At 48.7% G+C, this 25,104-nt stretch overlaps 1 protein-coding gene across 14 annotated transcripts in view; it reads left to right on the plus strand.

The window, feature by feature from the left end:
* The window catches only part of ANK1 (ankyrin 1), a 207,559-nt gene that overhangs the window by 115,756 nt on the left and 66,699 nt on the right, over positions 1-25,104 (plus strand). For all 14 annotated transcript variants that reach the window (XM_014736526.3, XM_070253376.1, XM_014736530.3 and 11 more), the window contains exons 3-9: positions 14,572-14,670; positions 18,840-18,938; positions 19,554-19,652; positions 20,722-20,907; positions 21,991-22,089; positions 22,555-22,653; positions 22,930-23,028. In XM_014736526.3, coding sequence (XP_014592012.2) covers positions 14,572-14,670; positions 18,840-18,938; positions 19,554-19,652; positions 20,722-20,907; positions 21,991-22,089; positions 22,555-22,653; positions 22,930-23,028 — 780 coding nt within the window. The remainder of the gene's footprint in view (positions 1-14,571; positions 14,671-18,839; positions 18,939-19,553; positions 19,653-20,721; positions 20,908-21,990; positions 22,090-22,554; positions 22,654-22,929; positions 23,029-25,104) is intronic.

Below are 25,104 nucleotides of genomic sequence, written 5' to 3' on the forward strand. Positions count from 1 at the left end.
CCCTGACTGCGTACTCCTCACAGCGCCCAGCGTAGGGAAGTCATGCAATAGATGCGCGATATTTGTTTAAATAAATGGCTACATAATTATGTACTTACCAATATCAGCTTCGTATGTTCCAGTTGCAGAGTTATTCCTAGATTACTTAATCAAATCAAAATAATTTATTATGGAAGCCATAGCAATTTAAAAAAACGTTCTGGGATGAACTAATTGACTCTATACATTTACCACTTAGACAAATAAGAAGAAAACAAGCGGAGAGCAGTGAGAGCCTCTGTTCTCCTGAATTCCTAGAATTGTCGAGGCAACAGGGGTGCTCCACTGGGAACCCAGAGCTGTAACTCCAGGGGCAGAAGCCTCATGTGTTAGGCTTCTGTTCTTATTACGCTAACACGCACTGCCTCAGTTGGCCTTCCTGATAGGAAAGAAAGTTACTTGAGACCTCAGGAGAAAATTTCACGCCACAAGGAGAAGCCTTGTTGTTTACAGTGCTGGCATAAGGCAAAGAGTTGGAAGAGAGGTCTTCTGGAGCAGCCCAGGCCCCTCCGTCCTCATAGCCTGTCTTATTTCTCTCCATTGTGCTTGTTACTGCCTGACTTACTAAAATGGAGGCAGCGCGAAGGCAGCGGGCTTTGTTTTATTCAGCGCTCCTCGTCAGGATTCTACCTGGCACACAGATTCGGTCAGTAGACGTTAAGTCTGCTGTAACCACCAATGTCTAAAGCTTATATACTTGGCACTTAGCCCACATAGGAACTCCATCTAAAAGAGCATCGTGACATAGTCGTTCTTAGGATAATGACTCTCCTGCATGATGATGGTTCAGATTCTGGCAGTAGCCTCACTCGTCAAGTACGTGGCAGTATTTGCTGCGGTCTCCAGAAGCTTGACCATCACATGTCATTGCAATGACAAACACATGAACGATTTCTAGTGCCGAAACAGCCAGGGGAAGCATGCGAAACCGTTCTGGTTCCATTGATGCTTCCCAAATCTTCACATGGACATTCCACATGTACCCATCACTGCTGGGTACTTGTTTATCTTGAAGGTAAAGGGCTTTAGGCATTTCAAATAAATGGAACACCTGGAACAATAGTTTCTGCTGGAGTAGTCTTTTCTACAGACACCGAATGCTAAGTCTTTTGATCAGGATTTGTTGGGCTCTGGTGATTGTGATGCTTGCTTCCTTTCCAAATTACAGAATCTTAGAACTTAGAGAAGATCATGGCATTCAACTCTCCCCCCGTATAGTTCAGACAGCTGAGGTCTAGAGGTTACCTCTGAGTATCTTCTGAGCTTTATGACTTTGGATTTGGTGAGGTGGGCTTAAGAAGACCACCTGAACTTTCTTTGCTCATTTATTTATTCCGCAAACGTGGTTGAGCACTTACAGTGACCCAAGCACCTTGCTAAGGCTTAATCCATTCATCCCCCCCCCCCCCCGCAAAGAACTCAGAAGCGGGAGAAGAAGTCCAGCTTGTAAACAGAAGCTTACACATTCAGTGTTATATGTGCCATCCAGAATGAGCACAGAGGTTGCTTTCATCCATTTGTGCCTTCATTCAACAAATATTTATTGAGCTGCTGTGTGCTGGCTACTCAGTGGTGGGTGAGCCCCAGTGCCTGCTTTCCTGACGCTTCTAGTCTCAGGGTAGCGGCTAAAATGCCTGAGTCAGAGAAAGGCTTTTAAGGATGAGTAGGAGTTTACTAAGAAGAGAACTGGGAAAAGAGAATGGCAGTGAGAAGGAGCAGACTGTGCCAAGGCAGGAGTGGTGAAGGGCATCAGTGAGATTGGGGTAAATGAAATGAAGGAGCGTGAGGATGGTGGGCAGTCAGGCTAATGAGGTTATGTCCATATCAGGGTGGCTGCAGAGCCTGTTACTGTTCTCTGTCATTTTCTTTTTCTTAGGAACTATTTCCAGGCATAGAAATGGCATTCAACTGCATAGTCACTAAATCCTACCTGCACCCCCAAACTCAGACAGAAAGCCTTCCTAATATGATAATATGGCAACGTTAAGCCTTCTTAGAACGTGCTGCCTTGTTGCAGTTCTGGAATAGCAATAATGGAGAGAGAAGGATATATTATTGCAGCCCCCACTGAGAAGGTGGTGCTCTGTGGCATGCAGAGAAGTAAACAAGAGAAGCCGTTAGATGCCCCTACGCCTGGTGCTGTGGAGTCTTCTGAAGTTCTGGTTCCTACTAGAAAAGGTATTAGTGAAAAAGATGGAACTTGAAAACCCCCACCCTCTGAATTATTTTAAATAGGTGTACCGCTTTTGCGTCTCAGCAGAAATAAGCTATTTGATGTTCATCTTGCTAATTATAATGACTAATTCGTAGTTTTAAAGTATGTTGATTACTTATTGGGAGTCAGAGTGACCCACAGTGTTTAATAATCACAGATTCTGGTTCTACAGTGTCTCTCCTTTCCCAGGCCTGACCACTTTTTTTTTTTTTTCCTGGTGAGGAAGATGGGCCCAGAGCTAACATCTGGGCCCATCTTCCTCTATTTTGTATGTGTGATGCCACCACAGCATGGCTTGATGGGCAGTGTGTAGGTCCACACCTCGGATCCGAACCTGCGAACCCTGGGCCGCTGAAACGGAGCACGTGAACTTAATCACTACACCACCAGGCGGCCCCAGGCCCAATCACTTTTCATGCTCACACCCCTGCGTGAGGTGGATAGAGCAGGAGATTGACAAAGGAGGTCGCCGAGACTCGAGACTCGGAGGCAGAGGCCAAGAGCCTTCCTGATCCAGCGGCCGGGTCTCCCAGCACCCAGCCCCAGTGTCTGCACCGCGCCCCACAGAGGACTTGAGACCATGCAGCAGAGCCCACTGCTTCTCGGGCGACCTCCCTGTCCTGCTTTCCTTTTCCTTTCCCTTCCTTCTCGGTTACGGAGGAGTTAACTGACCAGTTCAGTTATATTAAAATATCCATTTGTAGCAACAACACGGACATCTCTGGATCCCAGGGACCAGGAAATGGGTGAGCAGCATCGTCAAGAATGGTATGGACTATATTGCAAGGAAAGCACACTCTCCAACCTCCACTTTATGGTTTGATTGTCGTGAATTTACAATATGAAAACTAGCTGTGATAGTCTTGAGAATCTAAGAAAAAAGATGGCTCTCTGTGTGTGTCAGGCTGCATGAATGTGCATTCAATTCTGCAAACTCCTTTGGAGCTCATGCTATGTGCCAGGCCTGATGCTAGGACCTAAGATACAAAAGAGGAAAACAGGACTTCAAAAAGTCCACTTTGAGAGACACAGACACAGAGCAGATAAATGCAGTTCCATCTGATAAGGTCCTTGATAGAGTCTTCAAGTGCCATGGCAACACGGTGGAGGGAGTAGCTCGCTTTTGGGGGGCCAGAAATAGGGTGTGGTGTGGCGATGAGAGAGGGACAGGGAAAGTCACAGAGAAAAACGACGTTTGATCTGGGCCTTGAAGGAGGATTCGCCTCTCTGGTTATTAGAGGGAATGCTAACCCCGTTCTGACTGGATACACTATGCGTGTGAATTTGCCTGGGATTATTTTCATGTGATTGTGAATTCTTTGATAGAAACATTTTTGACAACTGTGTCCCTGATTTTAGTGTTTCATGACTTTTAACACAAATTAATGCATTGCAGTTGTTTAAAAATTCACACTATACAGAAATCTGTAAAGTCTTCTGTGAGACTCCCCGCAGACCCCCACTCCCCAAATCACCGTGAACAGTTTGCTGTGAACCTTGCCATCCCTTTTTCTGTGCATCTCTACATGTGTATCTTAATTGTTTTCCGAGAGCCGTTACATTGTTTTCTTCTGGAATTGTGGAATTAAGAGGAAGCTAGGAGACAGAGCAGTTCTATCATTTTGAAGATATGTAGACTGAGTCCCCGGGGGATGAAGTGACACATCAGGAGGGCAGTTCAGAGGCCTTAACTCTCAATCCAGTGTTCTTTCCTCTAAACTCACTGCCCTGCTTCTCAAGGTCTGGCTCTTCTTATCTTTTTAAAGGAATGCCAAGATCTCGGACATGGAAACTCTTTCTAGTCCATAGGAGATATTCTTAGCTGCTGGGCTGGATTTCAGAATTCCATTCTCTCATTAACCTGAGCACACATCCTCCTCCGGGCTCCCAGAGGCCTTCACCCCGCAGCCTCTCTGCGCTGAGCCCGGGGGACTCCTCCGGGCGCGGAGGCTGCCCAGCGTTTGTACAGAGCGCAGAGGCGGCCATGCGGCATGGATTCATCTCCTTGCCGAGCTCTGAAATAGTGCGGGTATATTTTTTCTTTTTTCTTTTTTAAAGATAATGAAAAGCATTAGAGTGTTTCTCCTCCTCATGAACATCTAGTAAACAATGAATGTTAAGAGCTACCTGGGTCGGAGAGCTAAATTTAGATCGTACTAAAGCAAATTAGGGAACGTGCTTAGAGCCGGTCTGTTGCTTTCCATCTGCGCCACCTCTGTCTGAGTTTGCGCTTTCCTCTCGGTTTCTGCTCTCATTCTCCCTTCCCTGTTCCTGGACAGGAGACAGGTTGGCAAAGGAGATAAGGTGTGATTTTCCGCCAGGGTTATGGCAATTGCTTCAGCTCTGTCTGGCTTCTGATTCATTAGATTCCAGGACCACATATTTTTAGCAGACCTTTCCCACCAAGCAGTCTCTGGGGAGCCATGCGATATCTGGGTTGGAGAGAGGCTGCAGGTGGGATGGCCCTTTGGAACGTGATGCCTCCCCTCCCCTCCGGAAGAGGCTGCCCCTCAGCTGGTTCCCACGCAGGGCTGGGGGCTGCTCTCCTGGCAAGGTTTGGTGGCATTCTGGGGTTTCCATTCTGGAATCGTCTCAGAACTCTGGTAAAGCTGACACCTCTTGGGTCCTTTAGAAATAGGAGGGATGCGTGTGCTCAGCTCTTCACACTGGCTCTGAGTCCTTAGACGTGCAAGAACCCGAACCGGCCACCCATCCTCTCCCACCAGAGCCAGAGTCCCCCACAGCTCTGCCTCCGCTTCTCCCACCACGTCGTCTACGCTTCTCCCACTGCTCCTTCGAACCTATAAAAAAGTTGCAAGAACAGAGTAGAGAATGCTCACATCTGCCTCACCCAGAGTCTCTATTACCATTTTACTGCATTTGTTCTTATCTATCATCTGTTCGTTTATCACTATACTCTATATGACAGAATCCTCATCACCCCTGGACACTCCAGTGTGCACCAGGCAACAGTAAGGACACTCTCCCACATAACCACCCTATAAGCCTCCCAATCAGGAAATCAATGCTCGTGCCACACAACCATCCACAGACCCCCTTAACATTTGCCACTGTCCCAACAATGAGAAATTTTTCTCCCTCTCTCCCTCCCTCTCTCCCTTCCCCGCTCCTTCACTCCCTTCCTGCCATCCCCCAACATCCCCCCAACCGCCCCCCACCACCAGGCCCTTTTCTCTCTCTCTCTTTCTCTGTTCCAGGAGTCTATCCAGGAACACATTTTGCATCTAGTTGTCATGTCTCATAGTCTCCTTCAATCTAGAATACTTCCTCCGTCTTTGCCTGTCTCTCATGTTTTTGACAGTCTTCCGTTCTGTAGTTTGTACCTCAACTGCGTCTGCCTATGCTCCCTTATGGCAGACTAAGGCAGTGCATTCTTGGCAGGAATACCACAGAAATCATGCTCCCTTTCCACCCCTGGATCACCTGGTGAAGTCGGTGTCTGCCAGGTTTTTCTACCATAAAATCATCGATGTTTCCCTTGTAGTTGATCAGTATTTTGTGGGGGGTGGAGGGATATTCCAACATAATGCCAATATCCTGTTTCTCCTCAAACTTCCAGCCTCCAGCCTTGGCGTACGTTGCTGACGTCTGCCTGTGTCAGCCACTGTGATGGTTCCAAAGAGTGATTCTTCATCTCCATCGTTTCTCACGTTTATTAGCTGGCATTCCAGTGAAGGATCAGCTTTTCCTTCTCCCCTGTTGATTTACTTTTTTCATTATTTATTTATACCTGTTCAGACTCATGGGTTCTGGTTTGATTCTATGGGTGGTAATCTGATAATCTCATGATTTATTTTCAAGTTCAAACCTAAGTTAGGCCAATAGAAACCCTTTCGATAAGCTGGCTTCTTTGTTCTTTGACATGTCCTTAGATTCTTTCAACATTTCCTTACTTTCTGGCACAAGTTATCCCAGGGTCATTTTGTTCTGTCCCTGCCCCAACCCTGGATCAGCCATTTTTCCAAGGATCCTGGTTCTCTTTAGTGGAGGATGGTGTTTAGACACCAACATCTGGTTACTTGATGTGCACATTGCTACTGGTTAGTGTGTGGGGATAAACTAGTGAGTATATGTATATATATATTTAAAATCCATGAGATCATGCCAATACTTCCAATTCTAGTCCAACACCACAGGGGTCTTTCTAGCCCTTCCCCTTTCTGGGTTTGTAAATCCCTTCTGACAGTGGGAAACCTGACTCCCACTGATTCGCATCATCCTCAGCATAGTTATTTATTTGCTCGAGGTAACAATCTCCCAACCACTCCAGTACCCCCTCCTCCTTCTCTGACACAAACACGCTACTGTCAACAGGTACCCCAGCAGGGCCCTCGGTTGGTTCACTGCCCTGCATCCTCAGATGCCAATGTTTCCGAGCCAGGAGGGGAGGGAAGGACAAGGGAAGAGAAGGGAAGATGGGAAAACTCCCATTCACTTTTGATTTCATTTCTGTTTTGGCTGAAAATTTAATGCAGCCAATTTGAGGAAAGGAATCAAGATTTGTATTGTTCATGTAGTTTTTTGCCAGCAGCTTAATGCATTCGCTCGTCTCGTCAGCCCATGTGACAGTCAATCCCTCCCTCCTTTCCCATCATCTCGTCTTTGTTCCTTGTCCCCTCTGCCTTGGGTTTCCATGGTCTCTGCCTTTCTTTCTTCCCTTCCTCTTTCTCTCTTTGGCATCGATTTCTGCATTTGGGGTAGAAATGGCCACCACTTCAATCCTTTTTTTCTCTCCATAAGCCCTGTTTAAATCCTTACTTCCTACGCTATTTCAGGACTGCAGACCTGCAAATATATAATGCCAGTGCTCTTGCTCTGCCAACAGGGACAAATAATAGAGCAAAGCTGCAGGTCACAGATGAACAGGCTGGTTGTTATTTGGGGAACTAAACTTTCGTATCATAGAGTGTAATACCTTCTCTGGACAGATAGCACAAACCAATAGAGAATCCAGACTGAGTAGGAAAGTGGGATATTAAGTATAAAAACCTAGGTGGAGACCCTCTATGTATACATCCTTGTCCTTGCTTGGGGCGAGATCTTCCGACTGGTTCTTTACTGACCATGTGGATAGAGTGGAGTGTGGCATGAAGACCTTGCCTAGAAGTCCCTCTGCCCTGCCTCTCTGGTTCACTCTGGGCTTCTCAGACTTCTTGGCTTTCTCTGCCGCTGCTCTTGGCTTATTCTTCCCAGGACTCCAGTCCTTTCCTTTCCCATCAAAACTTCCCCTGGCCGGTGCTCCATTGCCTCTGGGCCTGGCTCACAGTGGCCAAGAAATCTAGTAAGCTGAACCGGGAACGTGGTAGTAGGCGTTTATGAGTGAAGAGGTTATGCTTTGGGCCAGCCCCAGTGGCCTAGTGGTTAAGTTCGGCGCGCTCCGCTTTGGCGGCCTGGGTTTGGATCCTGGGCGCGGACCTACATCACTCATCTGTTAGCAACCATGCTATGATGGTGGCCCACATAAAGAAAAAAAGAAGAAGATTGGCAATGGATGTTAGTTCAGGGTGAATCTTCCTCAACAAAAAAAAAGAAAAGGAAAGGTCATGCTTCCTGGATACTACATTAATACGTTAGCTTAAGTCCTCTGGAAACACTGTTTAGCTCAAAGAAAGGGGGTGGGAGACTGAAACAATGAGTTTCAGGGGACGTGAGGTGGGAGGGGCAAGTGGACCTCAAGGTCCTCAGGACACAGCTTGAGGCTGCCTGCTTTGAGGGGGCAGGGCCAGCCATGTTTGTGGGTAGAATAAACAGCTGTGAGAAAAGGAATGGGGACTGGCAGGGTTGTGTGTCTGCACAAGCGTGTAAGCATCAGCTATTGAGATGTTCTTGGGATTTTCAGAGAGAGCAGGGATCTCGGAACACCATGACCTTTCTGTCTGACCCTGTCCTCTGCTCTGCACAGGACGTGGAGTAAATGTCCTATGACATGTCTACTGTATTTGTACATTTAGAAATCAATTAGTGTAACTGGGGCAATCAGAGATGCTAAACAGAGGAATCATTTACTGAGAACAAATGTCTGGAATTGTGTGTTTTGCCAGTGGAATTTCTCACAGTTGGTACAAGAAAATACTCCAAATTAAATCATTCAGGCTGAATGTAACTTTTTTTCTTCTTCTTCTTAAAACTGTTAAAAGAAACACAGCCTGGCTGAGATCTCCTCCCCCTCCCATTGGACAGATTGCTTCTCAGAAGAATCCTCTAAATTGACGTTTTACCTGAAAAAGAGCAAAGGCAGATGAAGAACTCCAGGTGTGTGTGCTTGGCATGAATGCTGTTGCTGAAAAGAGCCTGAGAAGGTTGTCTGCTGTGTTAGAACCAAGCAAATGAGATCATACGCAGCCAGGTGGCCGTACAGGGTCGGCACAGGGATATATAGGATGTAAAATGCTTCGAAGAACATTGCTCCCACCCTAACGATAAGAAGAGGCTGGATAATCTACAAAATTATCACTTTTCCTGAGCCCAAGGGCTAAGCTAGTCAGAGGGCTAAGCGTGCAAGGCAACCAAGTTAACTGAATTCCAAAGAGGAACGAGCCCCTCCAGGGGAGGGCCACTGTTTCAGCTTGGGCAGAGCACAGGAGAAAGAGGCGACTACCGGACAAGCCAAAATCTTAACAAATTCTTAGAGGCCAGTGTGGGTCAGTGTTTCTGGAATAAGCTTTTCTCCACAGGCCTCACCAGAAATATTGGGTAAGTCAGGAGGCCAACAACAGGCTCCCTTGGTGGCACAGGAGTGCAGGAGGTGCTTGGTGGCTATGGAGGCGGGGGGAGGCGAGGAGCAGACACAGCCTGGCCTGCTTCCCTGCACTCTTCCCTCATGTGAAGCAAAGACAAACCTTGCCTTCAGACCACAGGCAAAAATGCATTCTCCATGGGGAGGAATAGAAACGGACTGTCCCTGCCCCTGGGGACGTTCCTGCCCCAAGACACAGGCAGAGAGCCAGTGCTGCTGAAGGAAAGGTGCAGGCGGAACCCTCCACTCCTAGGGGAGGGCAGGAAACCATCTTAGGCCAGGATCCTACATCAACAATGAGCAGAGGTCTGCTGCTACTGGAGGAGGAGCAAGGAACTCCCACCCAAGACCAAGTAGAGAGACAAGGCAGATTTCGCTGCCACAGAGAAGAGGGGAAGGATTGCTTTAAAAAAATCCCAGCTTTGAGGTCCAGGAGCACAGCCTGCCTAAGACTGCAGCTGGACTAGGACAGACGAGAACGCCCATGCTCCCACCTTACAACCAGGAAGAACATATTACTGCTGGGAGAGGGGCAAGAGCATGGAGTAAGACCCCATTTGAGGCGTGGGCATGCAGGGATGGCTGAAAGCCCAGGGGAGATGAGGAACACAGAAAAACCCTGTGGCACTCCAGCTCCAACTCTAAGCTCAAGGTAACAACAGCCTACCTTTAGAGGAATTGGAAGGCTGTGGTGCACTGAAGGTAACAGAACCCGAGCTAGGTCTACTCCTGACTAGATTGACTCAGCCCCCACCCCCACGGTAACAACTTCACAGAAGAAGAGGCATGTCCATTTCCAGGCATAAATACTATTTACTTCAGTCTCTATTACTCTTCTACACATAATGTGTGGCATTCAATTAAAAATTACAACACACACACAAAAGCAAGAAACAGCAAAGCATTGTCAAGAGACAAAGCAAGCAACAGAACCAGACTCAGAGATGAACTGGATGTTGGAATTATCAGAATGACTATGATTAATATATTAAAATACCTGTGATTACTGTGTTAAAGGATCTAGTGGAAAAAGTGGACAACATTCATGAACAGATGGGGCATTTCAGCAGAGAGATGGAAACTATAAGAAAGAGTCAAGTGAAATGCTAGAAATAAAAAAAAAAACCTTTCTTGGCAATGAGGAATTTCTTCAATAGGTTCATCAATGGACTGGACACAGCTGAGGAAAGAATCAAAGAACTTGTAGATAAGTCAGTAGAGTGATCAAAATTGGAAAAAAAGAGTGGGGAAAGAAAAACAGAACAGAGCAGCCAAGAGCTGTGGGACAGTGTCAGCTGGTCTAACATACACGTAATTGGAGACCCAGAAGGAGGTGTCTTTAGGAAGAGGAATCTGGCAAGCTGGTGTTTTCCCCTGAGAAGGGCGTGCAGTTAAAAAAGTGACCACAAGCAGTTCTTGCTTTGTTCCCCAACTTGTAATTTAGCTGAAACATTGACTCTCATATTCCTCCACCTCTGTCTTGCTCATCTTCTACAGCCAGTTATTTGGGGGAAGAAATGTGTGATTTCCCCCTTAAATCCCCCTCAGCAGTCTGTCTGCCATTCAGCATCAAGAGGAGTGGCTGTGAAGGTTAGGTGGAGTGGCTGAGAAGATGCAAGTCAAGATTCAGCAGCCTGCCTTTTCCTTTTAGCAAACAACCTAAACTTGATTTAACTAAAATAAAACACGTGGATCCTGGCTTTGAAGGGATGGTAGATTGCAATTCATCTCTGTCTGTAGTTACAGCTAAGAACAAAGAGCTCACAGAATTTGCACCCCTCCTTTCTTGTCTGAGCAATAAAAAAAATCAGCTTAAAGAAAAAGAAAGTATTAGGTATGGTGTTTATTCATGAAACACTCTTTTAAGCTACTGGAAGTGCTCTCCTGTATAGACCAGTTATGCATTTAATAAAACAGTTGTATGAGCTCCTTGGTGCAGTAAATTAGTTTTCAGGCATTCAATGACTTCAGAGGCTGGACGGCAATCAGCCATCCACCTGCTAAGGCCAAGTGCTGGAGAAAACTTGCTGCTGTGGGTCTGGATGGTTGTGCATCCCTTGAATTCAGATGCTTCATGGAAGGAAGAGGAGGGCACTTGATGAGAATGGCTTGGAGAATAGTTTCTAAAATTTTAGCTCATGGGTTTAGAATTTAAGTTCAGATACGGCTTCTCAGGTTGCCACTGTCAATGAACTTGTAACCCTGGCCGTGTGCCGGTTTCCTTGAAAAGGCCTTCATGAAGCTTCCTGACCCTCTTGACAGAGCAACTCCTTTCTCCTCTGTGCTACTTCTAGTATTGTACATCCATTTTTGACATTTTCTCCATGAATTTGTACTTATTTTTTATGTATCTGCCTCCTCTGCTAAGCCGAGACCTTCAAGGACGAGGGTTTGTGCTGTATTCACCTCTGGCCCCGTCCCAGGCGCAGAGTAGGTTCTCAGCAAACGTGTGCTGATTGGGGTAAGAAAATGCTCACCGCAGGTGGCTGCGTGCTGGCCACAACCATTCCCGCCGGCTTACTTCTGTGGCCCTGAGGAGGGTGCTGGGTTCAGACCACCACAAGAGTGGACTTGGAAGTAACTTAGGGTGACCGTGTTGAACATGAACACTCAAACTAAAACTCAAGTGAGAAAAATAAAAAGTCATAAAGAAGAAAGGGATCCTCAACCCAGGATCTGGGATGGAAGCCGAGTGAAAGTACCAGATGCAGATCTGCTGAGACGGGTCCTTTGATGCTGGAGAGCACCATCTTCTGCCACGAGTGCGGCTTTGGGACGGAGGCAGACGTGGCGGGGAGGGAAGCAGAGGGGCTTTCAGTGGACCATGGCGAGGAATAAAATCCTGGAGATCAGGTACAGTGGTCACAAGCAGACACATGTGGATGACTATCGTGACTGAGTGTTAGCTCTGAGCTGCCGAGTAATCAAAAAAGGGAAAATGTTCTTTCATCATCTGATAAAAAGAAACACACCAGCTCCAAGGGGGAAAAAACCTCAAAACCCTTTTTTCCTGGGAAATCCAGGTTAGTGCTGTGCATAGGTGTGCCCTAGAAAGGCTGTGTGACCTTAGCTAATCTCTTGACTCCTCTGGACCTTGATTTCTTCAGCATTCAGGGATCTCCAAGATCCCTTTTGATCCCAGGCTTCTCTGGGCTGAGAGTATGTCTAGAATCCCTCTGGAATGAGATCCTGACACTGGCTCCAAAGAGCAGGGACGGCCACCCTGGGGCATTAGAAGTCCACAGGAGGTGTTTTCCTTCTAGACTTGCGGCTTCCCAGCTCTGAGGCATTCGGGATCGATGCTCGTGAAGAGTGACTGTGCTGCCCAAGTCAGCGCGAAAACTCCAGCAGTCAGCAGTGCGCAACACTGCTGCTGCCGCACTGAGTCCCTGCGGGAAGCAGATGGCGGCGCCTGCTGAGGCTCGGGCAGCAAACGCCATCTCCAATGCCCACGTCGTCACAGGCTGCCTGGAATCTTCCAGACGAGGCCGCTGCTGGATTTGAGGAGGGGACTGCAGACCGCAGTGCTCTGGGAGGGAGGGGGGACTCCTGTGCAGGCCTGCCCCAGGGTAGAGTTGAGGACGCCAAGCTGGAGGCAGTGGCTCCAGGCTTCCAGAGCACCGATCACTTGACAAATTGCTTCTCAGTGCATTTGGGTTTTACAAATTGATTTGAGGGCAGTTGGTTTACTTCCTCCCAATGCTCTTCTCCCTCCCGGTTCCCGTTCTATCTTTCTATCCGATGGCCGTCTTGCCTTCAATCACTTTCTCCCTTTCTTTTATCAAAACTGGCTCTGACCTGCCTTTATCTGATCATTGACACTGGGGTATAAATAACTCACACTGCCTTGGACCCTACATTTATTGGAGTACAAAATCTGCAAGAGGAAGAAATTGAATGATGATTTTCAGGCATTTGCATAGGGAAATATTGCGTGGGGGCACCCACCCTCCCCCGCCCCCGCACACACCCTGGGGAGACGGGCCATGCTGATGTGCAAAGGTTTGGCTAACTGCACTCTGCGTGTTCACGGCTGCAGGGCGGCCTGATCTAAATAAGTAGGCAAAGTTCCCTTCGGAGCCCACACTTGCTTTTCTCTGACACCCAAGGCCCCTGTTTGTCATATTTGCCCTGTCCAAGGCCCCAGTGTAGAGTTTTGGACACCCTGCCTTCTGCCATCATGAGGTGCCTATCCTGTGCCTCCTTACTTCAGGAATTACACATTACTTTCCTCTTCTGGTTCTAGCAAAGCGGTGACCGATCTGTGAGTGTGATAATGCGCTACCACTCCCAGAAGAATGTTTGTGTTTTAACAGGAATCTCCTACAAATGCTGCCCTGACACAGAGAGAGTGAAAACTTCAGGCAGCCATGGAGGGGCTGTGGAGATGTTTGGGCATAGGTGAGCCAGGGACCCCTCAAAGCACACCCGTAGGAGCCAAGCCCCTCCATCTTGGTGGCCAGGGTCTTTCTTATTGACCAGAGCCTGCGGTGGCTCTGGGGCATTCCCTGAAAGGGAACGTGCTAGAGCAGAGTTGACCCAAAAAGGAGACAGGAAGGAGGAGTGGGGGAAGAGGGGAGAATTGCTTGGGGGGAAGCAGGAGAGGAACAAAACAGGAAAGTAGGGAACAGGGATTGCTGACAGACTAAAATCACTTTCTCTATGGAGCCGGGATCCACTGATCCACTGGAATTGAAATTTAGTTCCATCGTGTTGTCAGAATTATTTTGGGCTGTAAGTAGCACTCTTTGAAGTCAGCTTTTGCCAGAAAGTGTCAAGACGTCTAAGTGCAGAGACCTGAAGGCCAGGAGGGTGATAGGTGAAACCTGAGCCCGGCTGCTTTCTCCAGAGCACAGTAGGAGCTTCGCCAGAGGCTGCGCGAGCTCTAACTGGTCGGCGAGAGTTCTGCTTTTATGGACTGATGATTGGGCATGGAAAGTGTTTGCTCATTTTTTCCCCTAATATTTAACTGGCAGACAAGTTTTGGTCACATTTGAAATGGCGAGGTGGCCAAGGGGTTGTTTTATACTGATTCTTCTGTTGAGGAAATCGTATAGCTGGGTGGTTGGTGGTATTTAGTTCTCATATGACCTTATTTCAAAATTGGTTATTTGACTAAATATACAGCTATCTCTGCAAATGTTTAGGATGCGCTGGTATTGCCTCTTTGCTTGTTCTGGTTGCTACTGTGAAGGTTAACCAGGGGGTTGAAGCTATACCCTTTCCAGTAAGTGGCTGCCTACAGCCTGGCCAAGACCTGAATTCAGTGTCATCCGTTGGTTTTGCGAGGGCTTCCTCACGCTCAGTTCATACCCGGGGATGGTGGTCTTGTTATCATCCACTCTTTCTTTCCCTGCTCTCCTGCTATCTGATGCTCTTACAGAAGAGCTGCTCAGAGAGGCTGGGCTGACTCTGCTCTCAGTCTGTGCTGGCTCCACTCAGGGCCCCTCTGGTTCTTCCCCTCCAGCCCTGCGTGGGGAAGGGCCTCATTGTAACCACTTGGAACCAAGATGCCTAGTCCCACTAACCTTCCCCTTTCTGCCTCTCTGCTCTTTTACAGAATGGGTTGAATGGCTTGCACCTGGCCTCTAAAGAAGGCCATGTGAAGATGGTGGTTGAACTTCTGCACAAGGAAATCTCTCTAGAAACAACAACCAAGGTACGTCTCTTAGGAAGAGGGGGAGCTCTCCATTGAAAATTCAAGTGTATGGATGCCTCGCGTATTGTTCCAAACCTTGGCGTAGAAGCCAGCCCTTCCTGAGAGAAACCCACACATGCTTCTCAGTTTCTCCTGTCCTTCCAATCGCTTCCCAGTTCTGTGAATCCCTGAAGTCACCTGAAAAACACAGGACCCTGTTTCCACAAGGAGTCAATGAGCCTTTCCTTTATCCTCATCACTGGATTATAAAGCTAAAAATAAAACCCTTCTCCTGGCGGCTTCATGCCTCCTTGGGTCCTTGACTCCCGACGGGGGCTCAGAGCAGTGGAGGCCCCACAGTCAGGTGCCTTGGGTCCAAATCCCAGCTGAGATGGTTCATGCTCTGTGACCTCACAAGTTACTCAGCCAGTGAGCAGCCTGTTTCCTCATCTGTAAAATTGGAATCATAACACTTAGTTGCAGGATTGATATGAAAACTAAATGAGGTAGTGCATACTACCTCATTTGTCTAGTAGTAGTAGACATTGTCAAAATGTCTACTAATAAATACTGATGACTTTGTTGTTATCAAGGTCTGTAGAAGAGAGTCCAGATCCTTCTCACTTACCTTCTCCAGCAGGTCTTCCTTCCCAAACCTCTTTCCTCTGCTTCCTGATTCCCTGAACAGCATTCTCTTTCACTGGGAGGCATTTGGCATAAGTGATGTCAACCTCTCGCAGCAATATGTTTCTCCCCGTAGCAATAGATTATAAACACCAGGGACTTAAGTTCCAAAACCACAGTCATGACATGGATGCATCTCCACATTGCAAAATCCCCTTTATTTCCTACATGCATGTGTCTTACTTGTTTATTAAGCAACATGCAGCCAGCATTTCAAAACAAAACTAAACTAAACAAATAATCACCTCTATTTACTAACTTGAGTTGTTTCCTCTTCTCTTCTTTCCTTTGTTACTTTGCATGGTTTTCCTCCTGAGCTTGTCCCTCCCACCTCTTATTTTCCATTTGCTATTTATTAAACGTGGTCTCACACTCAGCCTCAATGTCAATTCCATGCAGCAAACATTTTGCCGCCTCTCAAGCAGAGAACCAGAAGAACAATATATAGAGAACAGATATAATTTATGGTTATGAGGCGAAGTACCAAAATATTGTGAAAGTAGAATCATCTTTTAAGGTAAAATTCTGTAATTTTCATGTCATTTCCCGAAGGTGAGAAGATCTCGCTGGTGAAATAGACTGTGTTGCTCTTTCTGAATGTCCTGGGGTGCTTTCTCTAACCCCATGACCAGTACCAGTTGTTTCTACCCTGCTCCCTCTGTGGATGAAGGGGATGCAGTTACTTTTCCTCTGCTGCTCTCACGTACCTGGCTGCAAGCAGCGTGCCATCTGACGGGCTCTGTGGGCCAGAGCAGCTTTTCCTCCTCTGGCACCCCTCCAAGAGCTGCGAAAACATTATGCTTCAGCATTTTACTCTTTCCGAATTTCCCCCTTTGCTTGCTATTTCGCAAGTGAACACTTGGTGTGTCTCTGTTATTTATAGAAATTTTATAAGCCAACGTGGTTCCTGAATGCCATACCGAGGGAGGAAAAACGTGGTGAAACTGAAACCGTGGGCTGAGCAAGAGTCATAACAGATTGGGGAATTGTAATGGGTCTCGCAAGCATGAGAAAGATTAAAAAAAGAATAAAAACCCAAACCAATCTAGTTTCCTAAGCTGTGCTTAGAAATTTTAAATGCACAAAACAAAAGCAATCTCTCCCCACCCTCCCCCCTGCCCCCTTGGAGGCGGGAGCTCAGCATCGAAGCTGGTAGTGGAGGGAGAAAGCTCCAAGCCCTCCACTTGTATTCGTTCAGCACCTGCTGCCACCGCCCGCCGTTCCTTGAGCTCTGTGACTCCCTGGAAACGGAGAGGTTGGATCTTTGTGGATCCAAACAGAGCTAAGAAATTTTTCCTGCTTCTTCGAGGCCGTGCTCCTTCACGCTGAGGGAGGGGCAGAGAAGACAGAGGCCTGCAACGCCTCTTGCTGTGACTCCTGACGCAAGGCCAGGGGGCCTGCTTCTTGAGCCTTACGCGGTGTGCATGTGTGTGTGCAGACGGGGGTCTGTTCCCCAGGGTCTTCCCTTTGTTCTCGTTCCTCAGCAGTGCTCCTCACATCGCGGATCCAGAAAATGGCATGGCCAAGATCCACAGCCAGGGGTCCACAACTGGCCGGCTTCCCTCTGCATGGTTTTATTCAGGGAGAGCCCTGGTGTCATGTGATTTCAGGCAGGAAGGGGCAGATGAAAGAAACATCTGACATAGCTTCTTGAGGGCGAGGAGGCTCAGTCACAACCATCTCTGTACCTCCTGGCCTGGCCCAGCACCTGACACACACATGTTCAGTGTGTGACAAACTAATGAATGGACACGGCACGCCTCCTTCCTTTAAACAGGGAGACCTACAGTTAGGAGTCCTGATTTCTAGAGAAGGTTCTGGTGCCAACAGCCCTGTTCCACTTTGTACAGTGAGCGAGCCGGACCCAGGTGCCAAGGCCTCTAAATGTAGGCTCTTGGACTTCTATGAAAATGATTAATTAGCTTCTGTAAATTCATTTCTGGCACTATTCTCTGATGGATATTTGAGGAAGAACCCTTTTGTTTATCAAATGAGGCTTCGGGAGAAATCAAAAGACAACTTCGGGAGGCCACAAGCAGACACTCCTGCCTGAAATAGGCCAAGCTTTAGAAACAAAGACCTGAGCCCCTCCCAGCCCAGGGCGCCTTCCACGGGTCCAGCTCACTGGGAAGCGGTGGCTGGGTGGCCACGGAGCTTGGACCCCGTGCAACTCAATTCTGCCTAGGTGAGGACACTTTTCTTACAGGTGACACACGGCCGCAGCACTCGGACTGCGGTTGAAGCCCCTGCTTGTGGGAGTTTGAGTTTCCTGAGATGGATTTATGTGTTTATGTAGTTTAGTTAAAAACTATCTGTCGTCTGAACTAGAAAAAATGAGGGCGTCTGAGATCTCTGCTCCCTAAGCAGCAGAGGGACAGATGGATCCAGCTGTGGTCCCATTTTTCTCTCACCTGCCCTATTTGACGGCAGCTGTCACGTGGGCCCTGTCCCGCCTGCCTCTCATGGAGCAGGTCTGCCAGTGGGGGCCGTGGGTGAGTCGGACTGTGCTCCGGACACCCGGGAGGCAGGACACAGCCAACAGGAAGGCCGGATCCTGGAGCAGGAGAAGCCGGCTCCACCTGACCCCCGTGGAGGAATTATTGTTAAACACCCAGGACGAGTCCAGACAAGAAAGCCTGACCGTTCCGCTCACCGTCTCAGGACCTCCTGGTTCCTTAGTCTCTGTTGTCGGTTCTCAGCTTTTAAAAGTTTGCTTTACAATTGTGTACCTCATTTTCTTCTAGTGTTTGTTCTCTCTGGTTTTTCTCTCCTCTCTTATTTGGAGAATGCTTCCTCATTATATTTTACTTATTAATATTGAGAAGGTTCTTTCTTTGTATTTTCCTTTGCCAGATTTTATTCTGTTTTTCCCCACTTCCTTTCATCTTTGCCTTCTCTCTCCTACACACAGCATAGAGTTCATTTCATTACGCCGCCTCCTTACACATTTCTACCCTTTCCTTCTCCATCTGGTAGCTCCCTCCCTCTCCTTCCCTTGGTTCCCTTTGGTCCAGCTTTTGGTCGTTGGGTATAACTGCATCGAGGGAGCTGAGCTGGTGGGATGGATCAGCCGGCCTCCCCTTCTAGGAGCCCCGGGGAGGCCTTGGGGGCCCCGTGTTGTCCTGCTGAGTTACAGGTTGGGAGGAGCTGCGAGCACAGGGAAGGCTGCTCACCTGGCAGACCTGCTGCGTGGGTCCTGAGGAGTGCTGACCGCCCGTCAGCCGGCGACAGGACGCTGTGCCTGCGTGCAGCAGATTAGTGTTGAGAAGTTGGCTTTCCTATTCTTTTTTTTCATAGAGAACAGGAAGAATTTTCCTCCTTGGGCTCTCAGTACTATTTCAAGATGTACGATGGGTCAGGCACACACACACGTTGTCTACCCCTTTTGGTCATAAAGAAAGCCACCGCACCTCCCCCCAACTAGCACCTTGTTCCCGTACCTTTGACAGTCACTTACGCAGGCCCAGTGGGAAATCTCCTCTCTTTCTTCCCTCCGTGTGTTTCAGAAAGGGAACACAGCTCTGCACATCGCTGCCCTCGCTGGTCAGGACGAGGTGGTCCGGGAGCTGGTCAACTATGGCGCCAACGTCAACGCCCAGTCGCAGGTGACGGCTCTCTCCGGTCCCTGGTTAGAGGGCACTGACTTTCTTCTTTACCTGCAGTTCTGTTACGTAGTGGACACACTGGCTACTGTGTTAGTCCACACACACTGTGTAGCTGAGTCTAGGTTTATTGGCGATGTGTCTCCAAGCAATGATAAAGGCATCCTTTATTATTTTTTTGTGCTTATACTACGCAATGTGATTGGTCATTGTGGACCCCATCTCTTTTCAGTAAACCAGCCAAATTATACATTTAGTTATGGCTCATTTGAGGAGAAACTGTGCATGAGGTGGGTGAGACATGGAGGGTTGATGAAAAAGGGAGTGAAAATAGAGGGGGCTGTATGTGCAAGATGCTAACTAATGCTGTGAGGGGCAGAAAGAGACTTCCATGGATTGTCGCCCCCACCTTGTGGCCTTTTGTAATAATCCCACTAGGCCATTTCAAAGTGGCAATGAGTTTTTATAACTGGAGTTATAGGTGGGGATATTGCCCTGTGGGCCAGGTGAAAATAGGATGAAGAGAGAGCTGTCCTCAGGTTTAGTGGAGTTTGCACTGGTTGTAGCATCTCTCACTCTTGCAGGTGAATTTTAATGACTTTTTCTCCTGGTTTACAGAAAGGCTTTACACCTCTGTACATGGCAGCACAAGAGAATCACTTGGAAGTGGTTAAGTTTTTACTGGAAAATGGAGCTAATCAGAATGTAGCCACAGAAGTAAGTACCCTGGGAAAATGGCCCGCCGCCGGAAGTCTCCAGGTGCAGGACATCATTGTGGGTCCTGCGTTCCTGGGACATGGCTCGAGATGCGTCCTCTGCTGTGATCAGTGCTAAGTCTCGTTGAGTGCTCTCGACTTTCAGATCACTGCCCTCACCCTGGGTGCTGTTAAGGCCGCAAGGGAGTAAGAGACAAAGTTATGGGTCTTGAGGAATGCCCAGACGCATGCCAGGGAAATGCCATCAGAGTCGAGCATGTTCCCACTGCAACCAACACTGAAGTCTCCTTGGACAGGGGTGGGGGTGGTGTGCGTGTGTATGATTGACAACTCTGCCTTGGACCCTAATGAGGAAGGCTCTGACCATGAACCCACTGGACACCCTGGACAAGTCACGTTAGCGCTGATGCTGAGTTTTGTCATTGGTGAAATGATGAAATTGGACTAGATAGGCCTAAGGCTTCTCTTGACCCTTAACATTGTAAGATTCAGTGATTATGACTCCGTTATCATTCTGCTTCGCCAGTTCATGGGGTCCTGTGCCCCCCAGTACACAACTGAGGGGATTAATGACAGGAGCTCGCAGTTGAGGCCTCAGTGTCTGGCTTGGTTTCTGGATTTGGTAGATGTTCAATAATTTTCATGAAATGAATAAATGAATGATCGTCTGCTGTGTTCAAGGCACTATCCTGGCACCAGTTGATGGGGTGAGGGGGAGGGTAGGGAAAGAAGCCAGGTAGGAAGAAGCTCCTCATAGTACTTGGTCAGACTGGGAACAGATTGTGCAGGAAAATTAAATACGTGCTCAAGAAAAATTACTATGGGCTCTGTGAAATTACAGCCAAAGAAAGTGTGGCCAAGAAAAGCTTCAGAGAGGAGGTGGCATTTAAGCCAAACTTGAAGGATGAGGAGGACTTTGAAGAGCAGAGAGCTGGGGGAAGGTCATTTCAGGCTGAGGGCCTGTCGTGAGCGGGAGCCCCGTGGTATGAGAGCCTGTGTCCTGCCTTGAGGACAGCGAGTGGTCAGATCCGGTGAGAGCAAGTCGGTCTTTCCTCCTCTCCTCTGTCCAGGACGGCTTCACACCTCTTGCTGTGGCTCTGCAGCAGGGCCACGAGAACGTGGTGGCACACCTCATCAACTTCGGGACGAGAGGGAAGGTGCGCCTCCCTGCCCTGCACATCGCGGCCCGCAACGACGATACCCGGACAGCTGCGGTGCTTCTGCAGAATGACCCCAACCCGGACGTGCTTTCCAAGGTGAGGGCCGCCAGACGAGGGTCAAGAAAGTTCTGAGGCCTGGACCAAGGAGCTCTGTGGGTTACAGAGGCACCATCAATTCCCAACAATTTCCCCAAGAATGAACCCAGATGAGAGATGGTGCCAGCCGTGCACGCCGAGCACCAGCTCCCACAGTGCCTTCGGATTCCCACCGGCTGCATATCAGAGCCAGAGTGGACAGCCCCACTTTAAATCCCTGGTGAACGCTGAGAAAAATGTGCTTGGCGTGTGGCCGGAAGGTTCTTGTTGCTCCAGGTCATCCAGAAAAGTGTCCAGGTGGGGCAGGATGGGTCTCTAGCCAGGGTGAAACTTTGGAATCCCAGCATGCAGGGTTCTAGAATTTTATCCTGCTCTCTTTCCCTGGCTGCCCCTTGGTGGCGGGGGGCAGGTCTCCCCACAGATGGAGGTGAGAAGTAGACGGGCTTCCCAGGGGGCCTGGACAGCTAGCCATCTGAACATACTGCCTGATGTTTTCAGGCACTCCTGATCCACTGTCTGTCAGTTTGTGCTGTTAATTACTTTTCTTATATTGGGAATGGATTTGCACTGAGTTATTCACATAGTCGCCCCACCCATGGTCACTGGGATTTGTCTGAAAAATTGCTTACTGGATTAGGCATGGTCTGGGGTTAAAGAACAGAATGATGACAACAGATGCACCAAGGGGTCAAAGGGCTGCCTTTGGCCAGCCAGCAGAGGGAGCACACCCTTTTAGGGGAATGAAACAATCCTAGAATTAAGATCATAGATGCCATAACACTTTCATTCATTCATTCAGATCTCTTCATAAGTAACGATGCAGATGAATGGGCCCTGCAGAGGGTAACCTAATCCTAGGCTGTGCTTTGTCCATGTGAACCACAAAACAAAGAGTGTGGGTCCCTCAGGTAGCACCTGGCTTTGGAATGTAACTTGTCAGCACATGTTCTCATCAGTCAACTTCTGCTTTATGTATATGGTCCTCTGGCCCTGCCAGCTTTTTCAGAATCCCTGGGCTGATTGTGAGATAGAAATGACAGTACATGGCATATGACAAGTTGTTCCCCCTCTGTTGTGCCTCAGACGGGATTCACCCCCCTCCACATCGCAGCTCACTACGAGAACCTCAACGTGGCCCAGTTACTCCTCAACAGAGGAGCCAGTGTCAACTTCACGCCACAGGTGAGGCTCCCTGCAGGCCCCGCACAGGCACTGGGGGCTGTCTAGAATCAGGCACTCCCGCCTCTCACTGTGGCACTCTGAGTGTCCCCTGTACTGCAGAGTGCCTGTGGTGGGACAGCCCTGATGCCTATCGAGGCTTCTAGTGGGTAGGTTTCTAATCATCCAACCCATTCCAGAAGTGGGAAATCTGGAGGGCAGGAGGCTGGCTTTCTTCCAGCCCATTACGTTGACTCTGGGAGACCTGGGCTTGGCCAGCTTGCTGTGATTAACTACGATGCTATCAAGTCCTTACAGGTTTTTAAATCTTTCTTAGGCAAGAGATGTCCTCACAGTGGGCTTAAAGTGGCTGCTTGTGCTGCTGCCGTTGTGGGGCTGGGACCGGGGGCCCTGGGAAGTGGGGGGCAGAGCAGCTGCATTCAACAGGAAGATGCTGTGCCCTGACTGGTCCCCGTTCCTCCCCTCCAGAATGGCATCACGCCACTGCACATCGCCTCCCGCAGGGGGAACGTGATCATGGTGCGGCTCCTGCTGGACCGCGGGGCCCAGATAGAAACAAGGACCAAGGTGGGTGCCAGCAAGCTCTGTGGCAAGGCCAGGGGAGGGAATTCTGCCTTCCAGAAGTGACGCAGTGATGGACATTCAGCCTCCCAGAGCAGCCTGCAGCAGGACCCAGGGTGCAGTGGGACATATTACAAGACTGTGCTGAAGGAAGTCTTGTGCTGGTCCTGAAGGAGGCATGAGCACTTCTGCGGCTGGAATGATGCCGCGAGCAGTCTTCTCTCCAAACGGCCTCTGAGAGGTGCCTTTGGGGTTTTCTGTTTTTGGCTCTGTCTTTTAAAGGATGAATTGACACCTCTCCACTGTGCAGCTCGGAATGGGCACGTGCGAATCTCAGAGATCCTGCTGGACCACGGGGCCCCCATCCAAGCCAAAACCAAGGTGTGTGCTTCCTTTCCACGAGGAGTATCCCTTAGGCAGGGCTCCAGGTCAGGCCACCCCGGATCAAATCCCATTTCTGAGAAACAGAGATGCTGATACTACTAGCTGAGCCAGTGTGCGTGGTGTTTACCCCAATGCCTGTCACACAGGAGGCACTCAGTATAGCTCTAATTATTATCTAGATCAGGGTCGGCAAACTTTTCCTCTAAAGGGCCAGATAGTAAATATTTCTAAGCTTTACAGGCCACAGTCTCTGTTGAAACCATTCAACTCTGCCATTGCAGTGGGAAAGCGGCTGTGGATAATATGCAAATAAGTGGCCGAGTTGAGTTCCAATAAAACTTTATTTACAAACACAGGCAGCGGGCAGATTTGACCTGCAAGCTATTTGCCCACTCTAGTTCTCAATCAACCCTTGTCTCTTTCATCTTGGATCCAGAAAAACAGGAGCTCAGTGCTCCCAGCAGTCTTAGAGCCTGGGCCAGGCTGGCTAGGGTGAAGTTACAAAGAAAGCAAAACAGTTCTTCTCAAGTCCATTAGGGCTCAGAGCACAGGCCCGTCCTTCAGTTCTGGTCTGAGGTCTCCAGTCTGCCTGGGCCGCCCAGTGCTGCCTGCGCCTCCTCCAGGCTCTCTGCCCCTTTCCTTGGGGCGAGTTCAGAAGTCATGTCGAAACAGAGCAAGGTAGAAACCAGGCCGATTCACGGCCACACTGGAGGTTTCCTGTCAGCAGCTCTCTGTCGTAAGATTGCAGCACAGTCGCACAGTCCACAACCATGAAAGCCAGTTGACTGCCTGACAGATTATCGTGTGAATGTTCTGCAGAGCTATCTCTAACTTGGGTCATGAGTCACAGAACCAAGCTGCCCTTTGCGTGTGTGTGTGTGTGTGTGTGTGTGTGTGTGTCTGTGTGTTGGGCAGAGGTATCGTCTACCCCTCAGTTTATTTCTCATTGAATCCTCCATCCACAACTGATTTGCTGTGTGACTTTGAGCATGTCCCTTACTCTCTCTGTGCCTCAGTTTCCCCTTCTGGAGAGTTCTACTCCTCTCTCCTGGGGTAGTCGGGATGATTGCAGGAGATGATATCTTTGAAAGTGCATATAAAAGTAAAAATCCTCAGATAAGTGAAGGTAAAATTGCTGATGCCAATTATATTATTAGGTCAGGAAGTTCTGCACATTTTTCCACCAAGTCCCTGTATTTAAACTTATGTAATTGTTCCTAAGTTAGGAATGATTTTATATTATCTGGATGATTGGAAAGAGGCTAAAAAAGATGGTTATAAAAGTGCCTTACTGAGAACTTCTGGCTTTTCAGTTGGGAAGGATGGAAGGGCCTTTCTGAAACGCAGTAAGTGGGCACCGTGCTAGTTTGTGTGGGCTACTGTGACCAAGTACTACACGCTGAGTGGCTCAAACAGCAGAAACTTACTGTCTTGAAGTTCTGGAGGCTGGAAGGTCGAGATCAGTGTTGCAGCGCTGGTCCTTCTGAGGCTGTGAAGGAGGACCTGTTCCAGGCCTCTCTCCTGGCCTCTGGTGATTTGCTTACAATTTCTGGTGTCCTTGGCTGTGGACGCGTCACCTTGCTCTCTGCCTTCATCCTCACATGGCGTTTTCTCTGTATGTGTGCGTGTATTTCCAAATTTCCCCTGTTTACAAGGACAGCAGTCAGATTGGACTAGGGCCACACTAATGACCTCATCTTAACTAATGACACCTGCAATGCCCCTATTTCCAAATACAGCTGCATTCCGAGGTTAGGAATCCCCACGTTCTGGGGGTCAGGACTCCAATATGTGGATATCGAAGGCGCACAATTCAACCCCTGACACTGATCGTGGCTGTCATGCAGGCTGATTGGGTTACTCCCTTGCTGAATGTCCTCTTTCTCTTGTCACTTTCTGAAAGCCGATGTCCCAGTCCCTTAGTGCATAGACTCTCATGATGCAGCTCTTGCCAGCCCCTCCAGCCCAGCTCCATACCCCCTCACGTGCTCCCCTGCATGTTTAACTGTGTACAGGGCCCTGAGTGCCTCAGGACTAGCTGCCTCTGTGGTGCTGCACATACGGTTCCCTTCA

This window comes from Equus caballus, chromosome 27, assembly GCF_041296265.1.
Source record: "Equus caballus isolate H_3958 breed thoroughbred chromosome 27, TB-T2T, whole genome shotgun sequence".
Classification (NCBI taxonomy): Eukaryota; Metazoa; Chordata; class Mammalia; order Perissodactyla; family Equidae; genus Equus; species Equus caballus.